Genomic DNA, 17,828 nt, shown 5'->3' on the forward strand with positions numbered 1-17,828 from the left:
GAAGGAGGGCAAGGGGTGGAGGAAAAATGTAGTACATATACAAAGTGAATTATTTGGCCCTTAAAAGTAATGATATCTTGTCATTTCCAATAATATAGATGAGCAGGATATTATTTTAAATTAAATAGGTTAGGCATGGAAAGCCAACTACTACACAGTGTCACTTACATGAGAAATCTAAGATGTTAAAGTCATAGAAGCAGGGAGGAGAGTGGGATTACCATAGGCTGGGATGGAGGTGGGGATGGGGGTGGAATATATTGGTCAAAAAGTAAAATATTTCAGAGAGATGAAGAATAAATTCTGGAGATCTGTTACATAACCTGGTGAACACAGTTCATAACAATGTATTATAAACTTGAAAATTGTGGAGAGAGTAGATTTTAAGTGTTTTTAACCCAATAAAGTGAATCTGCAAGGTAAAATGTGCTTGGGAGTCAGCTTCATTTGCCCATTCCATGGTGAATATACATTCTGACACAAGATGTTGTACAGCATAAATACATACAATTTTGTCAACTTGAAAACAACTAAGAATCTCGAATGGATACCTTTTTGCACACCCCCTAAAACTTTGCACACCCAATTTAAGCATCTTGAGGACTGTGCTCATAGGTTAGTTCACTTCCTCCACCTTGGCTAATGGCAGTCCAATGCCATACAGCTCTGTCCCTCTCACCCCATTTTGATGGTAAAATTGAGACCTAGAAAATTAAATGGCCTCTTCCAGATTGAGTGACTATTAAATGCAGAGGTAAGATTTAAATTCAGGTCTGTCTGACTCCACAGCTCATACGGTTAACCAGAAATCCTTAAAGACAGCTATGAATCATAATCAGCTGGCAGTTTCCAGAGGTAGAGCTCCAGGTTGCTAAAGCGCTCCAGTGGATTGTGGTAGAAAACATTGGTGGAGCTCTGCCCTAAAGAACTACACTGTATTTCCTCCTCCACAAATATCTACAGTTCTTCCACTAATAATCTATTTTTGCAATAATATTTTCTCTGAAACAAAAACTCATTTTTAAATGCAAAGATGTCAAAAGGCTTTCTCTAAATTCTCAGATATGTTTATAAGAGATGTATTAACAGAGAAACTTTGTGTCTGTGTCTATACAAGGTGCCTGATGAAGACTAGGATGGGACCAGAAGGGTAGGGTGAAATTCACACGTTTGATACCTCACTGTGTGGCCAGGGTTTCCCACTGCCTGACCATGGAGCTGTGAGAAGGACATTGAGAGCTCATCTAAAATCCTTTCAAGTGATTTTATGTTATAAAACTCCCACAGGGGTCGGTCCTTAGATGAGCAAGGCTTCTATCCCTCCTCCAGCTAATACGCTGCATTGGGCATCATCAATGACAAGGACTATCTGGAAACACAGCTCGTGTATGCAGTGACCCCTTCACAGACTCTCCTTTGTGCTCTTGCACACAGTCCCTAGGGGATTGATGTCCCTCTTCACATAGGCGGCTTCTAAAACAGCCTGACCTTAAGCCACTTATGAAAGGCAGCAAAGTGCTCAGCCGCTGATGAGTACAGAAGCAAAATGCAGTTTATTCATGCCGTGTAACACATGCAACAATGTGAATGAATCTTGAAAACATTATGCTCATATAGAAGACATTTGTCACCAAAAAGTATTGTATGACTGTATAAAATGTCCAGAGCAGGCAATGCATAGTAATGAACCGTAGATTAACATTAGCCCATAGTAATGAAACGTAGATTAACATTAGCCCATCGTAATGAAACGTAGATTAACATTAGCCTAGGGCTGGGAGAGTTTGGTGAGGACTAGGAAATAACCCCTAAGAGATAAAGGCTTGCCTTCTGAGGTATTGGAAATTTTCTAAAATTAACTGTGATGGTTATATGACCTTGTAAATGTATGAAAATCACTGGCCTGTATACTTTGAAGAGTATGAATTTCATTGTATATGAATTTTATCTTTAAAAAGCTGTCCAATATAAAGGAAAGAAAGGCCACACATTAAGAAAAAGAAGTTATAGTAAAACTGGAGAGTGAGAATCGTGAGCTAGCTAGGCACCCACCACAACTGCAGAAGGTTGTGGAAAGTCCTCCACAATCAAAGGGTGCCTAGGACCTTTGTTATGGAGTTCTCTGCCTTGAAGCATCCATAAGCTAATTCTTATCGTGCTATTTCTCTCCTAAAGATGTATCTAATTTTTTCACCCTTTCCTTTCCTTAACCTTCATGGCATTGATTTTATGATACTTCCCAAACCAAAAACTACATGAAATCAGTCATATAATACTACATTCTTCAAAAAATGTTACAAATTAAAATGCAGACTGCATCTGTTGTATTATTGCTTTGCACATTTTGGCTGCAAGCAACTCCAGTGAGTTGGCACCCACTTACTCATTATCTCTAATGGGACAGAAGAATATTCAAATCAGTAAAAATAAGATATGATTCCATCATTTCTCCACCTGTCAAAGCTGCTTCCTCCTGTCTCATCTCTAGAGCTGCATTATCTCTCACATGGACCACTGGGAAAGTCTAGCTGATTTCTTCCAACAGTTCCTCCCTCCTTACTAACTCGTCTTTAATGACGCAGACAAAGGTACCTTTCTAAACGGCAGTCTGACTTGGTGCGTTCCAGAGCATAAGAGCTTGGGTCCCAAACTGCCTGGATTTGAGTCTGAGCCTTGTTGCCTACCAACTTGTCTAGCTTGGGCAAGTTACTTTAGTTTGTCTGAATGATTTTTTTTCCTGAATTTTTGTGAAAAAAATTACCACTTAGTCTAATGATAGATGCATGGTAATCAGTCTGTCCCAGTTCATTCTATGATTATAATTATTATTATTACACTTACGTTGGAATGCTTCCAGGTTTCCTCATTTCTTTACAGCCAAGTGCAAATTCCCCAGCCTATCATGTACGAACCTTTGAAATCTGACGCTAATCTGTCTTCTCTCTGTTTGCAGCCTTTTCTAAATATACCAGGCAAATCTGTGGCAGCCGTTTTTTGCTCAAACTCTTTCCCATGTGCTCCACATGTCCATGGAGAAAAGCCTATTCTTTATTCAAGAAGATACATAACTAGGAAGGGACTATGAAGCATCTATGAAACTTTCCCTAAGCTCCTCTTTCCTAAGCTCTTCTTTCCTCTGTGTTCCAACAGCATGTTAGGGGCTGGAAAGAAATTAGCTAAAACAAAAGCTTTATTTTATAAGTAAAACAGGATTTATAGTAAATTGAATAGAAGATGACAGTAATAAAGTAGAAGAAATGACAGCTTCTAAGATGGAATCCAGAACTGTGCTTGTTGGTAGTATCATTTAATGATGTGGGAAAACCTGAGGAAAGTAAGGTTTTGGAGAACTTGACATTTGCATCAGTTGTATCAGGTGTGAGGTGCTAATTAGATATTCAAGCTGGTTTAATAAATAAGCTGTGGAATTTACATTATGAGTCTGGGGTTTGGAGTATATTTAAGGCTATGGATATAAAACTGGGGGGGTCATAGATGATGTCATGGGATAACAGCTGGAGAAGCCCAGGGAAACAATGACATTTACAGATAACCAAAGGAAAAAGAATTTGTTAGACATGTATGTGAATTTACTGACCCAGTACTGCTTGAGATTAAATACCATCTTATTTATCTTTATGCCCGTTGCTGCTTGTCAGACAAATGTTTGATAAATGCTTGCTGAATTCATTTAAATATTCACACTGAATGGCTTCTTCAAGGTCTCCCTGACCTGCACTTTAGGGACTAGGCAAGATATGCAAAGGAAGCTTACAAGTCAACTCCACTACTCCACCATCTAGTAGAAGATGGGATACAGTAGACAAGTCCATGATTGCTCTGGACAGGTTCACCCTCCCTCTTTCCTTTGCTTTGTCTACCCTCCTGCTCCCAGGGCCACACTCCAAAGGTCACTCCTGCAGTGCCTGTGAGGGGTGCACACTGCCCCGTATCCCAGCAGTGCTCAGAGTTAAGGAAAATGAAGCAGCAGCAGTTGAAAGGCATAGGCAACTGGTGGGAGCTCACGTCAGTTCTGTACTGAAGCCCCTCAATGCACACAGTCCCCGATTTTCTGCAACGCCACATGGGAAAGTTTCTCTAGTGCCTTGTGATGCTTTTCCCATTGAGGTTAATGGTTTAGTATCTACTGTTTTCTGACCTCCTCCTTCTATTCCATCATTCTTCATTTGGACAAATTAGGCAGCCTCCTCTCTATCCTCCCAGTTTCCATCCTCTCCCCGATTCTGCCACCAAAATAGTCACCTAAATTGCTGTTCTGTTGCTCCCCTCAGGAACTTCAACATAGTCCTCACTACAAAATTCTAAGCATGAAATTCCAGGTCTGCCCTCAACTATCATTTCCAGGAAATCTTTCCAACGTGAGCGCCCACCAGCCTTCTCTGGAGGTGGTGATGAATAAGTCTCATTTTACCCCCACAGAACAGTCACTGTGGCTTCTCCCTGTTGTGTCTGACATTTTGTTTGCCCAAGCTGCATTACCTGTTTCTCCATCTGTTAACATCCTGCCCACTCCTCCAGCACCAGGCCGATGCCCGCTTTCTTGATGGGGAAGGAGCTTCCTTATTCACCACAAGCAGAAACAAAGATCCTTCCCTGCACATCTAGGGCAATTAGTGTTTATTTAAAAGGAAAAACATCTGAAATATGATGGTAAGGAGGGTGATAGAGCAATTGAGAAGGAAAGAGAGTGGGGATTTCTTTTTTCTGCCTTGGAATTCTGAATTATAAAACTTTAAACACATTGTTCTAGCAAAGCATATGGAAAGACCTCTAATAATTGTAACTGAAGGGCTGTATAAGTAACTTAGTTAGCCCAGGAATTCATTTAATCTCCACTTCCCACAGCTTAGCCATTGCATAACCTTGTCTACATATATTGGGTTTTCTTAAAGTTGGAGCTCTGAGCAGTAGGAGGTAGTGCATGAGGGAGAGTTTCATCAGCTGTGTGTTTAGGATCAGAGTACCAGTGGGTGATGTGCAGGAGATAAGGAAAGAACAGCAGGCAGGTTCAGGCAAGAAAAGCACTCCACGATGCAAGATGCAGGTGCTCAGGTGAAGGAGCTTAAATTTCAAGCAGGGTGTTGACACGATCAAGCTAAGCTTTTCAAAAAAACAGAAATCATTGTACATTTGGTGTCAAGTGCAGAGGAGATGCTGGAGACAGGAGAGCCTCAGAGGAGCCACATGCAGGCCACACATGCTGAGCGAGGACTGGTTGCTCTCTTTGCCCGATAGTCACTGCTGTCTCTGCCTCTCCTCAGGGCTTCCAGGGCAGCTGAGGAGACCTTACCAAGGAGCACCACGCAGTAGATGCTGGAACATCTCACTCCAGGATGAGAACCAGTAACATGGCAGCACCCATTGGAAAAGATTAAAAACCAACAGACTCCATTTAGAAAGAAACAATGTCCAAGAAAGGGCGAAATAAGGGCGAGAAGCCCGAGGCACTCATTGTCGCCCTTCAAGCTGCCAATGAAGACCTCAGGACCAAGCTCACAGACATTCAGATAGAGCTTCACCAAGAGAAGTCCAAGGTGAGTGAGGGCTCCCCGCGGCCATGCCCTTGAGAGCAGCCCTGACTGTGTCCACGCCCAGCCGTGCCTGCTGGTCCACCCGGTGGGCCAGAGGGCAGCGACCTCTGCACACACAGATATTCTCTTGTACTTGACTTGAGCACAGCATATCCAGAAAGTAAGATAAGTGTGCTCAGTACACAGATCCCTGTGTCTTTAGGAAGTCTGGTCTAGGAAATTATATATAAAAATAGAGACAATGACTGTGATCATCATTATCTCCTAACACTTCATAGATGTATCACCTGGGACAAGTTCTACTCTTCCTCTTTGTAGACTATCCCTCCTACGGCATTCACAGCAGTCCTCTAAGGATATATCCCAATATATTGCATCATGTCACTGTACTATTGAATGCCTTCCAGGAGGTTCCCATCCTCCTCTTAGTTAAAGGATTTTCCCTACCATGATAGAATGTACCCTTTGCCTCATTTCCTATACTGTCTCTTGATCATGCTGCTACAGGCATTTGCTACATCAGTAGAGATATGCCCAGGGTTGTGCAGGCCTTTGCGCTTGTTCCTTCCCTCACCTCCTTCAGGTGGCTGCAAAAGCATCACTGATCTGACCACAGTTTCTAAAACAGACCACTTCTCCCAATGCAATTTGCTTTCCTGTAGCTTGTCTCATATATATATATATATATAGATAGATAGAGAGAGAGAGAGAGAGAGAGAGAGAGAGAGAGAGAGAGTATATTTGGTTAGTACTCATTTTTCTCAAGTCAAGTATAATTTCTCTGACAGCAGAACCTAGCTTATTTGTTATCCCTTAGAGCCTAAATGTCTGTAGAATTTAAAATCTCAGAATTTACTTGTTGAATAAATAGAGAAATAAATTAAAAGTGTTTTATTCCCTATACCAAAGTACCTTCATCAGTAAAAGTAATCACCATCCCATAGTAAGTTGTAAATTTGACATGTACATAAGGTACTGTACTTATGAGGATTAAATGGCAAAGTTATTAGCAGGGACTAAAGAGTTGCCTGACACATAGTCAAACTCAAAAAATTTTAATAATAGTGTTCCTTTCTAATAGTCTCTGGACTTGAGTTAATTGCTAATAAAAATCCTTTTCTTCTCTGAATCTCATCATTTAAATGGATTTGATAACATGTCTTATCAAGACAATATGAGCAACCAGTATAGTCGTGACTAGGAAGGTTTTTTAAATATTCAATGTGCATAAGACGCTTTTGCTTCCAGCAAACCAAGGACAACTATGTCAGCATAAACTCACTTCGTTTACATAACTCTGGAAAGCAACATTCTTGACCGGCAGGTAGTAGGTCACCAACCCACAAATACACTGATTCCAAAGTTTTTCTGCTCCTTCTTCTTTTTTTTTTTTTTTTTTGTTTGTAGTTTTTTTGCTTTTTTTTCCCCAGTATTGGGAATCGAACTCACGACCTCACGCTTGCCAGGCAGGCACTGTGCCATTGAGCTAAATCTCCAGCCTCTCTGCTCCTTCTTCTTTGATATTACTATTAAATTTTAATTTTTGATTTCTCCAAGATGTATTTCTCCTTATTTCAATAATAATCATAAATGAACATCGGATAGTCAAAGCCTATGTCTTCCTGTTTCCTCTGAGCTTTGACCTTGGGTAAATAAACCTGGGTGTGAAGTTTATGAAGGAACTTTCCTAGCTTTCATGAAGCAAAAAAACCCAAGATTTCATTTTTTAAAAAAAGCATTCATTTCAGAGTCAGAAGTCCTAAGAATTATGTCTTTGTTCTTGAAGATAAATTTAAGTATCTCAACATCTCTGTCTACAACTTATTTGTCTGAATTTGTTTTCTTCATAACTGTGTCATAGAATAACCTGGGGAGCTTACGAAAAATTGTGATACCTGGACCCACAAACCAAGGATTCTGACAATAGGTGGGTGAGGATAGGAACTTGTAATTCTGTAAAGCAGTCCAGCAAATTCAGCTGGAGGGGTGCTTTTCTGGTGGGAAACATAACATTTGAAGGGAGGCGGTCTCCTTTAATTTTCATGACAACAGGATGATAAATTACATTCATAGGAAGAAGCTTGTTGGTTTAGAAACTGCTGGCCATAAAGGATTGCTGCGTGACAGAAAATAAATTCACAACACCCCAAAGGAGAAGCACCAAGTGTACCGTCGTTGCCAGTTTTCAGCACATTCAAGCCCTTTAGAATGGGTAACTCTCAAGTTAGAAAGAGGTTGCCTGTCTAGGGGCTTGGCACTGGTGTGTAAACCAGCAGGCGAGTGTTATCTTCCCCTCCTCTGACAAGACCCTGGCACTGGCCTCTTGAATAAACACACAGCCTTATCCTTCCTGCTCCTGCCTTTATCCTTCCCCCTCTTCCTTTCCATAGCAGTTAATTACAGTCCCAGCACAGAAGCAAAAGCAAACTCTCACTGCTTGTCAGCAGCTGTCCCCAAAGAGCAAAGAACATCTAGGAGGCAAGCAAATCATACAGCAGTTTTATTACACACAAATGTGGTTGTGTTTTCAAAGACTCAGGCTTTAAGAGAAAGAATGAGAACAATGGTAAGACATGAATTTATACTCGCAGCTTGGTTCCCAAGCTCTGATAAAATGACAATTCAGCTGCCGGCAATAGACTAAGGAGTGGAAATCTTTGGGGCAGTGAGCCATTACTCATCTTTCCAGCAAGACAAATAATCCCACTGACATTTACAGAATGACCACTGTGCAGACACCAGCGTCTTAAGTGCTTTGGCTGATAATATAAATAGCTACACCTTATTGAATGTTTACTGTTTGTCACACACTCTAACAGGCACACTTCACCCTGTCATAATCCTGCTTTTACTCTTAGCACCCAAGTGACTCTGAGCTGGTCTGGCAGCCCTTGTGTGTTTTCCTTTCACCGCCTATTAAACAAGGCATTAATGGCATCTACTGCATGAGAACGTGTGGGTGTCTGTGTGCTAATTTTTGAACAATTTGTTTATGTCCAGGATGTTAAGTGTTTCAGTGCAGTTACCTCCTTGATCCTCCTTCTCACATTCAAGCATTGCTGCTCTCCCCATTTTACAGATGAGGAAACTGCCTGACATGTAGGAGGTGCTCAAGACTGCTTGCTGAATGATGTTACATGGTTCTTTTTTAAAGCTTTCCTAACAACCCTGTGGCATAAGTATAGTTATAGTATTTACTGTGGCTGGAAACCTCAGGCTCAGGTGGAGAAAGAATTTCTACCCAGATCTGCCTTTTCCTTGAACTAGCACTTAAGCCCTTCAACTATAGTACTGGCCCCCGTTTGTCCTTTCCATGGACACTGTGAGGCCGTGATTCAATGCTCAGTGTGTATGCATACACTGAGGAGTGCTGTGAAATGAGAAATCCATCCAAGGATTTCCCTGTGGCTTTGTTCTCTGCCTCAGAGTTGGGCTACTGCTGCAATGAGCAGAGCGGGAAAACTGACAGAGGGGATGAGGGACAGGAGCAGAGAACAGGGCAGGACAGCATCCCTGGGTTGCAGGGCCTGGGAAGAATCAGCTCCAGACAAAAGCAGCCAACAATGGAACCGCCCTGACTACAAAGCACTTTCACACCTAGCCCCCTAACTCATCGCAGTAAGTCTGGGACAAAGGCAGTGCGCAATTACTGTTCTGATTCACTAGGGAAGCAAAGAAGATTCAAATTGTTTAATTCAGTTGCTCTCAGTGACGCAGAATGCGAGGAGCCAAAACGGGAACTGCAGCCTTCTGTATGAGAACGGAGATCAAGTTAATCCCGAACCTCTGACTCCAGCGCACTCTGTTATCCCCGTGGCACTCAGAAAATCAGCCAGTGTTTTCCATCCTGGAGTTCTAGTTTCCAGGTTCAAGGCCCAGATGTAGGGTGGGATTATTTTGTGCTGTCTGCATCTCTACTTCTGTTTTCAGGAAGCATAGCAGTTGAAAGCAAGAAATGTAAAGAGAGAATTCTTTGTACTCCCCCAGGTTGGGTCAGTCTTCCCTCATAAGCAGCCCTTCCTGGGCAGCAGCTCTTTCCTCCTCCACATCCGCTGTTGAAGTCACTTGGCACTGAGGAAAGTCCCCTCCAGGTTGCTGTGAGCTTAGCCCTCTAGGAACATCCAGTGCTGATAACCCAAGCCAAAGCTCCTGCCGCTTGCGCACCCTGATAACCTCTCAGCCCTTTCCTTACTTTTGACTGCACTTCAGTTTTCAGCCTAGGCTTAGAAGATCACATTAAAGCTCAAATCATCACCATCTCTATCTTGTTAGAATTTACACTGGCATCTTCCAAAGGCTAGACTAGAATTAAGACGAGGGATAAAAAATATAATGTGAGGCCCCTGTGAAGTGGTCATGGATTCTCATCCCCTGATGTCAGTAGGGATGTCACTGAGAGCAATATCAGCAATATGACAGAGCGCTGTCATAGTGTAGTTTTTCCCAATAGGATTCAGTTTCCCACCAGTCTTCCTGGAATGGAAGGCATTCTGGAGCTCATGTTGACAGTTCTCTTCAGGGTACCCTGCTCCAAACATCACCCAAGTTAAGATTTGATGCCACCAGTGCCAAGGAACTCAGTACATACTAAAGAAACACATATTTATCTGTGAACACTTCTTTATGTTTGGAAAATACTTGGTACAACCTTAATACTATAATATAGTAATGTCAATCTTATCACCACACAGGGGTACTTTATATTGGTGGTGGCACTAATATAACATTGTGGAATATGATGTTATTATACACAACAATATTCACCAAAATTAAGATTATGGTATCTTTCATGAATTAATGTGCTCCAGACTTTTTAAAGGGCTTTTGCCATGGTGTCTAAGTTCATCCTCACTATGACCATAGGAAAATGATGTCACCAACCTTAATTTAGGAATGAGAAAGCTGAGGTTGACAGAGGTAAAGTGGCTACCTGAGTTTTCAGAGGGAACACCAAGACACGTGCTCTGACCCAGACCTGGCCCCCAGCTCACACAGGACTGCTCCTCATGGTGCTCATGTAGAGGTTGTTGCTCACTTCTCATATGGAATTGTAATGAATAAATTCCACCAATGGTCTACAGCTTCCTAGGAAGTTAAGTCATAAGTGTAAAATCTTAAGGAAGGCCTCCGTAAGCACTTGCTATGATTGAGCTGTAATGCCCCTCCATAAATCATGTCCAGTAATCAACATTCTTTCTTTCATCTGTTATTTCAAAATATTACATTCTTCATCTCTTCATTGTTTTCCTAGGGAATAGCTCATCCTTTTGTATATTAATCTCAAGATTTACATTAAAATATTTCAATATATTTCTTTATTGGTTCATTTATGTTGCAAATACTTACTACAAAAATTTTAAGGCTCCTTCTCACCACATTTCAGTTACATCCTTTAGGATTTCTTCACTGGGAAACCTATTTCCCAAGTTAAAGAAAAAAAAAGCCATGCCTATAAATTCTACAAAAATTGCCAGTCTCAATGACAGCTAAAATAAGTGGACACAAGAAATGTGAAACATTGCTCGATTCTTTTGAATTTTGTTAATTTTTATAGATTCCCTTAAGTAATGTAGAAGAAGACAGTGTTGGTTTATATTTGTTTTTTATCTTTGGGCTGGAATATATTTTCTTTTTTCTTAATTTTAAAGAGAATAAAAAACAATACCAAAATAACAACAACATAGACAAAAACAAAACAAAGCAAAAGCAATAAAAATGACACACAGTTTCAAAATAAAATGATAGGAATTAACAGTGGTTGTTATGTATTGTTATCTTCAATGAAGTTGCACAGATTACCAGATGCAAGAATGCAAGATTGATCAAATTATTAAAGACAATAACAATAATAAAAAAATTAGAAATGATACAGAGCTTCACTGAACAAGATGGTAAGAATTCATCAATGGTTGTTATATTGCATATTGTTGTCTTCAAATTAGTTGTTCAGATTACCAGATATAAGTGTGCAAAATTGGTCAAAAGAGTTAAGCATGAAGTATTCCTTTCAATAAACCATTACACATGAGCAGTACAATTTTCCCAGCTATCCTTCCATATACATATATCTATATCTGTATCTGTTTCTGTATATCTATATCTATCTGTACTTTCCCTTCTTTCTTGATTTTCTCCTTTACCTCATCCCAGTTGTTCCTTTTTAGCAATTTCTTTCCATTTCATAATATCTATTGTATATTTGGGGGTTTATTTACTCTTTTGGATTCTTACACTAGGGAGACAATAGGATGTTTACACATGTGGGTCTGATTGGTATTTTCTATGCAACTTTATTTTCACTTCTAAAACTTTTGCAGATTTCCCTTTATGTCTATCTACACAAAAAAACTAGTGTTTATAGTTTGAGAGAAATGATAGATTTGCAGGGAGATACAATCACATCTTATGGAGAATTTGACATAATTTTAAAGATCTCCTATTCTATCTAATATTGCCATACATATAATAGTACTTTTATAGCACAAGCTATTTTTCCATGCATTATCTACTTTAATCTTTGAAATACCAATAGCAAGTATTTCTCAATCAACTTTCCTAGGGGAAGCAGATATTGAAATAGAAAAAGCAAATCCATTCTTACTCTTTGTCCACTTTGTTTTTTCATAATGGGAAAGCTTGCTAAAATTTTCTTTAGTAACTTGTTCACCAATAGCATTTACAACAGTAACACAGCAAAAGAAAATCTAGAATTTCTTATCCTTTGTCCAATTTTATTACAGTTTTCCATTATTGTAGTGATACTTTTCTAAAATTTTCTCTAGTAACTTATTCACCAACACTCCGGCAGCACTGACCACTGATCTAAATACCTAATATTATTACCTCCTGCCAAGATCAAAAAACACTAAATTCCTATCACTTGTGCAAGTTACCTTCCCAGTGTTTTATGTAGAAGATAAACTGAGCTTTTTTAATCAGCAAGAAAATAAAAATAAAAACGAAGTGAAAAATAAGGCCCTTCCTCTAAAACTTGTGTTATCTAGAACAGGAATCAATAAGCTTTTCCTATAGAAGAAAAGCTGGTAAATATTTTAGGTTTTGTGGGCTAAATAATATACTCAGCTTGACTATAGATTGAAAGCAGATTTAAATGATACATAAATGAATGGGTATGGTTGTGGTTTCAATAAAAGTTTATGTATAAAAGCAAGGAGTAGGATAAATTTAACTCATGGTTTGTAGTATGCCCACCCTGGTCTAGAAAATATCTTTTCTGATTCACTATAGAAAGATAGGGAATATGATCTAGGGTCTCCCTACTGCAGCACTAAAAGAAACATCAAGCAAAAGGTGGACTTTATGTTTGGCGTTTTGTCTTGTTATAGTGTCCTGTAGAGAAGGAATGGATGGGGCGCTCTTGTAACTGTACAAGACTGCATTCTCTGATTGTATGACATAAAGAATTCTTGCCTCTGGTTAGGAAGTTACCCAGTGAAACATGCTGGTCCTTCTCTTTTAATGAGCATTTGCCTTCTGGCTGCTTCCTGTATGCTGTACTGAGAACCCAAGGGTATTCAGTGGCAGCCTTCTAAGAGTTTCAGGAGGAGAGAAGGTAGTTCAGGATAACCAAGCATGTAAAAATCAGAACAGATAGAAAAGAATGGAACAGGCCAGTAAGGAAGCACTGAGAAACAAAGGCAAGAGAAGGAGCTTTGTCCTGGACAATCAGGGTTGCATATCAGGCAAGGATGACATCGAGCTGGGCCCCGAGGATAAAGAGCATCACAAAGGAGCAGAGGGAAGGGCAGAACAGGGAGAGGAAACCGTAAGCACAGGACCAGAGATGTGCCACTTCCAGTAAATAGCCCGATGTCCTGGGCTCTGAGCAGGGTCAGGGGAGCAGAGGGAGGAAGGTAGGAGGAGCCAAAGTCTATCCAGCTTTCATGAAAATCTGAGAGGCAAGGCTCAGGTGAGGGATTTTATTCTACAGAATGAAGGGTCCTGGGGTGATTTTTGAACAGGCACATAAATAAAGCGAGAACAGAGCTTTACTGAAAGAATATCACCAGCAAGCCTGGGAAATTTATGTTCAGTAAATTACCCCTTCAGAACTCTAGAGCAATGTTGAACAAAGAACCATATGGTAAGCAACAACTGCAACCTGTGAATGTGATCTTTTAAGTTCTTTTAGCTACAACTTTATAAAGTAAAACAAGCAGAACTAGTTGTGATAACTTAGTGTATTCAACTTATTTTATACAACTATTAAAGCTTTGACATGTAATCAATATAAAAATGATTAACAGGAAAGTTTACATCCTATATCTCACAGTAAGTCTTCAAAATCCAGAGTGTATTTTACCCTTAAAGAAAACCTTGTTCAAACTTGGATATTGAGAGGGTTCAGTGTGTCGAGTGGCCACTGTGCTAGACAGCACAGCATTAGGACATGTGAGAGGACAGGGCCCCAGGAAGGGACTTAGGAAGCTGGGGAGAATCAAAGGACAGCCGATTGAAGATGCCTTGCTGCTTAGTACGCTAAGTCCTCTTGTGCTTCAAGCTTTTCAGAATCAACCTGAGTCATTTGTGGGAAAATGAACGTACCTTGAGACCGTAACGTTAAGTGAAGTAATTCAGACACAGAAGCTTAAAGATCACATGAGTTCTCATACATGAGAAACCCAGATTATTAATAAAGAGCAAAATAAAAAATAGAAAAGAGGAAGTAAGGAGATAGATCTTTCTCAAATGTGAAGGCAGTCAAGAGCTGGAGGAAGAGGGAGGAAGGCAGGGAGGGAAACAAAAAGGCGTGAAGAAGAAATTAAACTGCCCTGTGCCCATGGACCAGCTCCACACAAGGAATGGAAACATTATATACTGCAAACATGTATTAATAAAAAGTTTTTTTTTTTTATAAAAGAACAACCTTTATAAGGGTAACTGGCTTTTGGGGGGGTTACCAGGAATTGAACTCATGACCTCATGCTCGCCAGGCAGGTACTGTGTCACTGAGCTATATCTCCAGCCCTCATTGTAGCTTTTAAAATAAAATACTCATAAAATTCTATGAGGACTTAGAAAATGCTGCAATAGCTAAGAGTAGATAAAGTCTTGAAGTAAAATCTCAAACAGTTCACATTACAATTGTAATGATTTCAATATGGGCTTTGAGTATTAATTTTTTTACCTCAAAAGGCTCTTAACTAATCTTTTGTGAAATCTTCCAGTTCAACAAGGAACAGATTCAATAGAACTAGACAATGCTCTTGGGGATCTTAAAGTTTCTTCTCCTTTTCCAAGTTATTTTAAGTAGTGAGGATGTGGGTATGTATGTGTGTTATGACAGAAAGAAACATAGGGAGAGAAAACAACGACAGAGCCTGAAGTGGCAGAAAGAGGATGCACAACAAGACCCAGAGAAGCTTTGCCAAGCTCCTAATGTCAAAACTCCACCCAGAGCTACTGGCCCAGACTGACCAGCCAGACTGAGAAAGCACAATTGTTAACCTAAACTGAGACCTATCCCTGGAAATACAACCAAAAACAAGATTGTATTCTTAACCAGAATTCTTGAAAGGTAACGTGGTTAGAAGTAACAGTTTATTAAAATTCTTAGAAAAGTGGCTAGAGGGGCAGGGCAAATTAGAGTGGTAGGAGTAAGAATAGAGCAGATGCAGAGAGACATCCCTGGAAATTTGGGAATGGAACTGGGTTGCCGCACCAAAAAAGGTAAGTTGAAGTATCTTTATTTTTCACAGTCTCATTAGTAGCAGTAGATTCTCTTCCAAAAGAAAACGGAAGGGAGAGAGAGATTTTGTAATGTTGCTTTAGGTACCAGTTTACTGGCCTAATCACACTATCAAACTTTGAGCTATCCAGAGATGGCCACATTTGTCATTTCGGATCTGGCTAAGGTTGTTTGGTCTAAGAACCTCTCCATGTGTTTTGCATTGAATGCTTGTATACCAGGGAGAAGCCCATTACACCAACACTTCCCCTCTCCCCCAGTTTCAGGAAGTCTGGGATGGAGCCCAAGAGCCTAGTTGCTACTGAGCTTGTCTGTAGACCACACACCGAATAGTAAGGCCCAGAACATGAAATATGTGTCGGAACAAAGTCATATAAATAGTTGTAAGTGTATTCCTAGGTTTGAATACTGTGGTTCCCCGCCCTCTGAGCTCATAGTGGCTGGAATTTGAAAAGAAATGAGGAATTAAGCGATCACAGCAGCCTAAACTGCAGATCCTGCCTGGGAGCACACCTTCTCTTTGAGGCTCATCTCTTTTATCTTTTTTCTTCTCTGCGTTTAGGTATCCAAGCTTGAAAGAGAGAAGACTCAAGAAGCAAAGAGAATTCGTGAGCTGGAGCAGCGCAAGCACACGGTGCTGGTGACAGAGCTCAAAGCCAAGCTCCATGAGGAGAAGATGAAGGAGCTGCAGGCCGTGCGGGAGAATCTCATCAAGCAGCACGAGCAGGAAATGTCAAGGACAGTGAAGGTGCGGGACGGAGAGATTCAGAGGCTCAAGTCTGCTCTTTGTGCCCTCCGGGATGGCAGCAGCGACAAAGTAAGGACAGCGCTTACCATTGAGGCCCGGGAGGAGGCCCGGAAACTGTTTGATGCAGAGCGGCTTAAGCTGCTACAGGAAATTACGGACCTAAAAACGGCCAAGAAGCAAGTGGACGAGGCACTGAGCAATATGATCCAAGCAGATAAAATCAAGGCTGGGGACCTTAGGAGCGAGCATCAGTCTCACCAAGAAGCCATCTCGAAGATCAAGTGGGAGTCAGAGCGGGACATTCGGAGGCTGGTTAGTAATCGCACCAGACCAGGGCAGACGCGTTCTCTTTCCAGGTCTAGAGCTCCATGGAATTTGCTTGTTCGTGTGTTCCCTTACCACTGGATTTTAAATAATGCTCATATTTTGTTCAGTGTTCTATCCAAAAATACAAGGTAGCTAGTTAGGTAGCTAAACAACGAGATATATGCCCAAGCTAAAACCAGAGTTATGGGAATTTTTAGTTACCCACCTCAGAATTGGATTCTCCCAGGTTCACATATGTGGAGAATATCTGTACAGTAACTGTTATCTTGGGTATCTATTAAAATATCATAAATTATGAACTTTTTCAAATTCAGCATGGTTTGTGGACATTTGTAATATGCATAGGGCTTTTTATAAGGGATGATTCTGTGCTTTTCAAGATGCCTGAAAAACCACTGGAAACATCCTGAGTGATTCACCTGCCTTTTTTTTCCAAGAACAGTGCCTGAAAGCAAAACACAGAGCTATAAAATCCCTCCACATTTTAAATAGATCTTTCCCTCAAAGTGAATAAGGACTGTTAAAAACAAGAGCCATTATGATTTTTTGATTGGTTGTAATCCTTCAAGAGCTTGTTTACTATTTAAAATTTTCTAGACTTATCTCACTTCCTAAAGAATTAGATCATTTTTTTGGTATGATGACCAAAAGTCACATAAGTCCCTCACCATGCATGAATATAAAACTAACATCTAACAAAAACATACAGTGTCCTAAGTTATTTAGAAATAGCATTTGTATTCAAGTATTTAGTGTTAGTTATACCTTAGTCATGTCATATTAATTAACAATTGCTATTAGAATATATTTTATGCTTCTCTAAAAATTGTATTTTTAGGGAAAAACTTTATTTTCTTTTGTTTTCCAATTTTGTACAATTATTTTCTAAGAATCCTAATTATGGTTTTTTGGATGATATTTCTAGGATTTCAATTTTAAGTTAAAAATAGTTACCACAGAACACTTTTAAAAGCTAAACATGTGTGGTTTTCTTTGTACTGTAAGACAGCATAAACATAAAATGTTGTTGCCAAATTTCTGATTTTTTTAAAATCTTCCACTTATTCTACTGCATTGTTTGACAATAAAGACCAAACCCAGAGCAGAGGTATTGGTCTCTGCCCTGCCTTTGGTTTCTCAAAGCAGCAATGGCTGCTGAAGAAAGAATCAAGACCCTGAGCTTTGGCGTTCGTAGGTAGGTAAATTTTTTAAAAGGACTTTGCATGAAATATTTTTGTTAATTATTTTCAATGTAAAATCTATGAATGTATTCACTTGTTGACCTGTACATTTTTTCTATGACTTCCTTTTACTACCACATCACTAATGTAGACATGAAGTCTATCTTCATAACAATGTAAAATCTAAACCACCTGAAGGGTAAGAGGTTCAAAAATTGTGTGCAAACAGAGTGACAAGAGAAACTGCTTCAATAAGATTTATGCACTCTTTTTTATTTTCCCTTCCTTTTACACAACCTATCTCCACACTT

General features: G+C 40.0%; 1 protein-coding gene across 1 annotated transcript in view; it reads left to right on the plus strand.

Annotated features, from left to right (window-relative positions):
• Window positions 1–17,828, plus strand: part of Jakmip2 (janus kinase and microtubule interacting protein 2) — a 162,441-nt gene that overhangs the window by 97,275 nt on the left and 47,338 nt on the right. The window contains exons 2-3 of the mRNA XM_005381120.2: window positions 5,283–5,555; window positions 15,824–16,321. Coding sequence (XP_005381177.1) covers window positions 5,427–5,555; window positions 15,824–16,321 — 627 coding nt within the window. The 5' untranslated portion in view covers window positions 5,283–5,426. The remainder of the gene's footprint in view (window positions 1–5,282; window positions 5,556–15,823; window positions 16,322–17,828) is intronic.

The sequence above is a fragment of the Chinchilla lanigera genome, unplaced genomic scaffold (assembly GCF_000276665.1).
Source record: "Chinchilla lanigera isolate Chin_1 unplaced genomic scaffold, ChiLan1.0 scaffold00014, whole genome shotgun sequence".
Lineage (NCBI taxonomy): Eukaryota > Metazoa > Chordata > Mammalia > Rodentia > Chinchillidae > Chinchilla > Chinchilla lanigera.